Genomic DNA, 7,878 nt, shown 5'->3' with positions numbered 1-7,878 from the left:
ATCATTGAACAGCTGATCATATGAAACCTTCATGTGACTTGGTGTTTATTTTGTCATAGTAATAAGTCTTTTAATCTTAATAATGTGTAGCAATCTGAGTGATTATGATTTATGTAAGTCATGGGCATCCATAAAGAGGGAAAGAAGAGGGAAGTTGCCTTTCCGTGATTAATATCTGGACAGCAAATTGAGCAAGTATGTTTCATTATTGTCAGTGTATAAGAATTCATGAACTGCAATAGACATGGCAACAAGTCAGCAAATGAGGACTGTTTGGTGATTGAGACAGCTTGGAGCCTGAGTGTAGCTTAGCTTAATTGTTCTGTGTATAAGATAATTTGTTTTGTCTTTGCTTGAGAGTTCTAGTGCTTCTTCTTGTAATTGCTACTTCTTCCTCTTTCTACCATGTTGCAAGAGCTGCATGGGTATTGTATATATGCATCATATATTATTTTTATATTATATAAAAAGTTTTATATTATTGTATATAAATAAGTTTCTTCTATATAATGAATTCTGCTGAATTATTTGTTTGTGTGCTGGCTGGATTGCTACAAACTGCAACAGATTATGGCCCAGAGCACACTCAGCCAGTCCAAGCACACATTAAGACTGAACTATAATCAAGCTGAGGGACAGCCTGTGTTATAAGGAAAAGACAACAAGGCTGAGAAGGCTTGCAGGATGTCCGTTAAGTTCAAGGAGAGCTCTCTGCCTCGATTGGGACAGAAGAATTATATTATCGGGCTGCAAAAATGGAAGGCTTCCTGGAGGCTAAGGAGCTCTGGGATATTGTTATTAATCCAACCCAGGGGCCATTAGCACCTGCAGATCAAAGGCAGATTGATAAGGCACTGGCCTACATAAATTTAAGTTTAGAAGATGAACAATTCTTGAATGTAATTGATTTAAAGACTGCAAATGGGGTTTGGCTAAAATTGAGAAGTGTACATGTGAGTGTGTCAGCATGAAATATTGTGTCATTATTAAGACAATTGTACAGAGCCCGGCTGCTGCCACAGGAGAGTGTGGAGATATGCACACGCAGACTCTATTTATTGAGTTGGAACAAAATGGAATGCGAGTTCCTGAATCTCTATTGATGTTAAATTCTCTTGATGACCCATGGGACATTGTTTCAGCCATTTTTGAGTGCAAACCAGAACAGGACTTACGAATGGAAGCCTGTTTGTTTCTCAAGAAAATAAATGCCATTTTAGAAGAAGTCATGAGGAGAAATTCCTGAGATGGAAGCCCCAGAAGCAGAGAGAGAAAAGCAACAGACAGGATGTCTGCAAGGACCAAAGCAACAGAAGAGACCAGATTACAGCCCAGCAAAAAATGTCTATGAAGAAAAAAAAAAGATGGCAGTGTTTCATCTGTGGTGATGACCCATTGAAAGAAAGACTTTTTGCAAGGAACAAAAACAACAGATGGACAAACTGCTGTTGAAAAAGCTAGCTATTGTAATAGCAGAGACAAATAGTTAATAGACAGTGGGGCAAGTCAAACAATTGTTAATAATTCTGTACAGTATGTAAATCATCCAAGTCCAAGACATTCCCAGTAAACAAAAGTAGCACAAGGCAGACAACAAGAGCTCAAGAGCTGGTACATGTAAATTTGGTGGGGCCAAAGCAAGCCACTTTGGGAGGAGCAAAATATGCAGGTATCACTGTAGGGGACTACAGCAGATTTGGTTTTTGCTATTTACTAAAGATTAAATTGGGTTGATACAGAAATTTAAGCAATGGTAAGTTTCATAGAAAGGAGACATAAACAACAGGTATGTCAGCTGCAAACTGACAGAGGTTCAGAATTCATGTCAGCAAGTTTTCAACAGTGGTTGGGACAGTTAGGAATAAAACACAGATACACAGCAGCTGAGGATGGTGTAGCTGAGAGGCAGAATGGAATCTTACAAACAATGAAGGAGTCACTGCTGGAGGATTCTGGTGTGAGCAGGTCATATAGGGATGAAGCCATGTTGATTGCTAATTATATAATCAATAGGCTGTGGAATTCCTCTATTAATAATACTCCATATGCAGTGTTATATGGGAGAAAGCCATCTCTGGCATGTGGGAACTATGATTCTTTGTTCTTTGTGTACGTGCTAGGACAACGGAGCCTTCTGGTGGTTGGCTGGAACACGGAGCAAGGAGCAAAGACAAATTGTTGCCATTTCTTAACCAGAACTGTAGCAAACAAACTCTGCAGCCTTGTATGCTTTATGCGAATGATCAGTGCATGTTGTATGATGTAATGCGTTTGTGATAGGATGTTAACAAAATTGCTACGTTAACAAAGATTGCTTCTAATAAAAGAGGGTTTCGGAGTTCTCTCTATGCTCTCATCCCAAGACAACTTTGCGTAGTGTCTTCTTTTCATGAGAGACCACCATAACTGGTGACCCCGACGTGATCCACTCAAAAGAGATACGTCTTTGGCACACCCATTCTCATCGTCTGGAATAGACTTGGTGCACCCCATCTGCTTGAATCGCTGGCGACAATGTATCCCTTGTGAGTATGGGTGGTAGATTCTCTAAGGAGCAGGCAGCTCACATTCAGGAAATCAGAGAATTGACCAAACAATTTTTTTTTACCTTTAAAAAGGGGGGCTCCCTTCATGCCCCCCTCCCAAAAACCTCTATTGAGGAACTCCTAGAATACATTTGGCAACACTGCCCTTCTTATCCGGCTAAAGGCAGTATCAAAACTACAGTATGGAAGGAGATTGGAAAATACCTTCACGCAAGTCCTAGGTCCCCTTTGTCTATATTAATTGCTTGGAGGGTGGTTTTTGAGGCTCTCTCCTCTCTAGAGCAACCCCTACTTGGCCCCCTTTCTGGACCCCCTCCCTATGTGAATCCTGCTGTACATCTCTTGCCCCCCGCTGTGGCGCCTGTGTCTCTTAAACCGACTGCCCCCCCAGAGGCAAATGAGGTCGGTAAACCTCCCCCTTCTCCTGACCCCCCTCATCCAATCCCTCTTCTTCTTCTCTTGCTCTCCCTTCTGTGCCTTCCTCTCCTGCTTTACCCCCTCCTATGGGCGTGGTTCATGCCGCCATCGCTGCAGGAGTTAGAACTGGTGAGTTAGATCACTCCAACTGCCCATCGGCGTTCCCGTTAGTTTATGTGCAGAACGCGCAGGGACAAAACGTCCCGCATTGGGAACCCATCCCTGTTAAATCAATCAAGGATATCAAACAAGCTGTACAAATGTATGGTGTTCAGGGTCCATTTACGATGGGATTACTTAGAATGATGGCTAACGCCCATATAATGATCCCAGCTGATTGGCATAGCCTTTTTCATATGACTCTAACAGGGACTCAACTTGTTGTATGGCAATTGGAGTTTCTCCATCATTGTCGCCTATTGGCAGCTCAAAATCTGAATCTTACCGCAAATGAACTGGCAGGAGAGGGTGCCTTTGCTGCTCCCACAGCTCAATATAATAGCCTTATTAATGCTCTTAACCTTTCTGCACAAGCCGCTCTGCTTGCTCTCTCTCGCTTGGATGACCCTCATACCTCCGCACAATCTTTTGCAAAAATTCTACAAAATTCCAATGAACCCTATGCCGATTTTATTGAACGCCTCCAAACGGCCCTACAAAGGCAAATTACAAATGAGGCGGCTCGGCAGGAAATTCTTCTTAAATTGGCATATGAGAATGCTAATGCAGACTGTAAAACCTTGCTTACTCCCTTGATTAATTCTCCAGATGCCACTCTAGCCCAATTCCTACAAGCCTGCAGGGTGGTGGGAACACACCAATACACTTCCGAAATGATGGCTGCAGCTATCACCAGAGGTAATAAGCCATCTGGTAATTGTTACAATTGTGGGAAGCCTGGCCATTTTAAATCACAATGTCGAGCCCCCGGCGGGGGGGGCAGCAAAGCCCTCCGCCAGTAGAGATGTTCGACCAAAAACAGTCTGCCTGAAATGTAAGAAAGGCTATCATTGGGCTAATCAATGTCGATCAAAAACTGAACCCTCGAGAAATGAGTAGAGGGGCCGGCAACTAGCCCCTCTCCCAAGGCTGCCCATATACCATCCACTGTGTATGAATTATCAGTGGCAGAAGATGTGCTCATATCCTTTCCCCATCTACCACTCTCTGTCGGCACACAGCTTCCTCCTTCTGCCTCTTTCTCCTCCAATAAAACTGCTCTTATGCAATCTCACCCTCATGCCCTCCTCAAAGGAATCTTTGTGGTTCCCGATCTGCTTTATCCTTCCTCAAAACTTTCAGCCATTAACCTTTCTGTGCTATCCCCACTTCCAATGAAGTTACAAAAGGGTGATGTCGTAGCAAAAATGATCATGGTACCGCAACTTCCCTCTGATGTCCTTGCCCTCACTAGATCTATCACCAAAACTAATCCCACACTCTTGGCTTTAATCAAAGGTCACCACTTCACCAGTCTTCTGGACTCTGGTGCTGATGTCTCGGTAATATGCTCTGATGAGGCCTACAGACTGGGAAACAGAGACCTCCCCATTGGTAAGAGGTGTAGGAGGGATTCAAACGGCTTGCATCAGTAAGTTTTGGCTCCCTGTGACTTCTGAAAACCTCACAGGGACTGCACAAATAAAGCCCATCATCCTTCCCCTTCACACGAATTTGTGGGGGAGGGACTTACTCTCTCAATTTGGTGCTAAATTGCAGCTCGAATGACTCACCCTCTTCCCCTTCGCTTGACCTTAACCATGGACATTCCTGTTTGGGTTGATCAATGGCCATTGCCAGCAAATAAATTGTTTGCATTGCAGCAATTAACAGCCGCATCTGCTGCTACTATTCTATCCGCTTTCTCTCTTTCTCCCCTAACCCCTTGGGACAGTCATAACTATTTTCATCAAAATAAAAGGGCTCTTATGAAGGAATTCCAAATCACCGCCCAAGAGGCTGCTGCAATTATTCAACAATGCCCTACTTGCAGCAAGCAAGCCCCTGCCCTGCCAATGGGAGTAAATCCCAGAGGCTTAAAAGCCTGCCAAATTTGGCAAATGGATGTAACCCAGTATGCGCCTTTTGCACCATGGAAATATATCCATGTTTCAGTGGACACATACTCAGGGTTCATCATGGCCTCCCTGCAAAGAGGAGAGACCACAAAACATGTCATTAACCACTGCATCCGGTCATTTGCGTGCCTGGGAAAGCCCTCGGAATTAAAAACTGATAATGGCCCCACCTATACTAGTACCAACTTTGCTACCTTTTGTAAACAATGGGGCATTTTGCACAAATTTGGCATTCCATACAATTCTCAAGGGCAGGCCATAGTAGAAAGAGCCAATCTGACCCTAAAGAATGCTCTTGACAAAGTTCAAAACTCAATGTGGAAACTCACCCCAGGGCTACCCACGCTGCAAAACAAGCTTAACTTGTGCTTATTTACACTGAATTTCCTGAATGAGTCTGGCACACCTGCTTCTTCTGCCGCCTCTCGACACTTTTGCTCTCCATCCAAGGATGCTCCTAGACCTCCAGTCTACTTTCGACAGTTGCCAGATCCCACATGGCACGGGCCAGCTGAACTTGTAACCTGAAGACGAGGGTACGTAGCTGTTTCCTACAACAACGCCACCACCTGGGTCCCCGGACGACAAGTGAGGCCTTTTCTACCCAAACCAGCCTTACCTACATCAGCATCATGAAGCTGCCCGCTGCATTCATCATTTGCCTCCTGGGTTTCCACATCGTTCCTGCCGATACGACAGCCACCCCATCCTCCTGTGATGCCTGCATCAAAACTACTCGCAGCGGAATGAAAACCCAATCCACCCTGATCTATCATACCTTGAAGCCTGAGTGCAACTCCACGACGGTCTCCCCTTGTCTGCATAACAACACTCAATATGCGCGATGTTACACTGCCGAAGGCATTCAGTGCTATGAGCCCAAGGCAGTGGGACCCATTACAGCATCCCTATATGTCTATGCATACAAAGGTGGCTCCAGTTCTGATCTTGCAGGAATGTTCTCTACCAGTCAAACAAAAATGGGTACATAACCCATAATGTCACTCGGGGGTACCAACACCTCAGTATGCTTTAATGCTTGCCTTGCCATTAGCAAAGGTCAAGGTCCTAACGACGCTGCAGGAGTTACCTGCGGCTCACACAATTGGCAGAGATCTTATCTACAGGAAAAGAAATATCTCTTTCAAAAGGTGTCCAGGACTAACGTGGGGGCCACCACTGTTTACAACTACTGGTACACCCCACCTATTGACTCTGCTCAAGTAAGAGACCCTCAAAATATTAATATCACTGTTAAATCAAGCTCTACTTCATGTACCACTGACAAATGTAATCCTATTTGCTTGTACACTCACTTACCTGAATCTAAGGGGGTACAATATCGTTTTTTAGGTCTTGATTTTAGAGACATGTTTGGATCCTGGTTCCCAAAATTGCCTGGTTTGCAAGCTATTGTAGCGCTCATTGGTATGATTGTTGCGGGATGTGTTGTATTGCCTTGTGTATTACCCATCTTTGTACGCACTATTTCTAACAGTTTATCCCTCTTGGCTGAGAAAAAAGCCACTGCGCAGGTAATGGCTCTCTGGAATCAACAAATAATTAACACATATGAACCACTGCCATCCGAAGATGAGATAGGAGAGCCAACCTGTGACGACCCAGATGAGGACAAGATGTTTGTGATGGTTGAAGAAGTCACGAACACCATGGATAACATCAGCATGCACAGCACTCTTGCCTACGCGCCTGACAAAGACTGTTATTGGGACTAAAACACTCCCTGTCTCTTAAAAAGGAAAAACAGGGGAGATGTGGGAACTATGATTCTTTGTTCTTTGTGTACGTGCTAGGACAACGGAGCCTTCTGGTGGTTGGCTGGAACACGGAGCAAGGAGCAAAGACAAATTGTTGCCATTTCTTAACCAGAACTGTAGCAAACTTAAACTCTGCAGTCTTGTATGCTTTATGCGAATGATCAGTGCATGTTGTGTGATGTAATGCGTTTGTGATAGGACGTTAACAAAATTGCTATGTTAACAAAGATTGCTTCTAATAAAAGAGAGTTTCGGAGTTCTCTCTACGCTCTCATCCCAAGACAACTTTGTGTAGTGTCTTCTTTTCATGAGAGACCACCACAACACTGGCACATTTAAGGGTGTTTGGAAGCAATGCATGGGTGCATATTCCAAAGGCAATCAGAAAAAAAGGTCGTCAACCAAAGGCTAGAAAGCTCAGGTTTATGGGCGATGAACCTGGCTCAGAGAACTATCACTTTAGCAATGGGAGCAAAAGAATAGTGATTTCCAGGTCTGCTAACTTTGCAGAGCAAAATTGGAACAGAATTGATGCCAATTTTTGGAATGATTCACTTAGTGAAGCGACCCACTTAGTGACAGTAACTCACTTAGTGATGGTGTCAACATTCAGGGAGGAGGAGCTGAAAAAGAACAAGAAAGGGAGTCAGGAGAAGATGATCACTCAGCTATGAAGCCAGAGAGGGTTGAAACACAGGAGCAGTCAATGCCATGCAGGTCAGAGAGATGGAACAAGGGGATTCTAACTGACAGATATTCTGCTAATGAAGTAAAGGTGTGTAATGTGTGGTCTGAGCCATAAAACTATAAGGAAGTATTAGCATTACCGAGGGGTGGGATTCAGTTTTTTAACAACTGGTTTTTTGGGTGTGGCTTAGTTGGTGGGTGTGGCTTGGTGGTCATGTTGGTGGGTATGACCAATTCGACATCAGCCATGTCAAGGGGTGCTTCTCCTCGCCTGGCCTCTTGTGACAGTGGGGATGCTGCAATGGTCATAAGTGTGAAAAATAGTCATAAGTCACTTTTTTCAGTGCCATTGTGTCTTTGAATGGTCACTAA

General features: G+C 44.1%; 1 protein-coding gene across 1 annotated transcript; it reads left to right on the top strand.

Moving 5' to 3' along the window:
• The first annotated feature begins 3,049 nt into the window (after window positions 1-3,049).
• Window positions 3,050-4,022, top strand: LOC148124049 (endogenous retrovirus group K member 8 Gag polyprotein-like). Its single transcript, XM_087917168.1, is given in 2 exon segments — window positions 3,050-3,895; window positions 3,897-4,022. Coding segments are annotated over 2 exon segments (972 nt in total).
• Window positions 4,023-7,878: the final 3,856 nt, after the last annotated feature.

This window comes from Pseudonaja textilis, chromosome Z, assembly GCF_049901715.1.
Source record: "Pseudonaja textilis isolate UNSWEBS1 chromosome Z, rPseTex1.2, whole genome shotgun sequence".
In the NCBI taxonomy this organism is placed as follows: Eukaryota; Metazoa; Chordata; class Lepidosauria; order Squamata; family Elapidae; genus Pseudonaja; species Pseudonaja textilis.
This window is presented reverse-complemented; position numbering and strand designations above follow the sequence as displayed.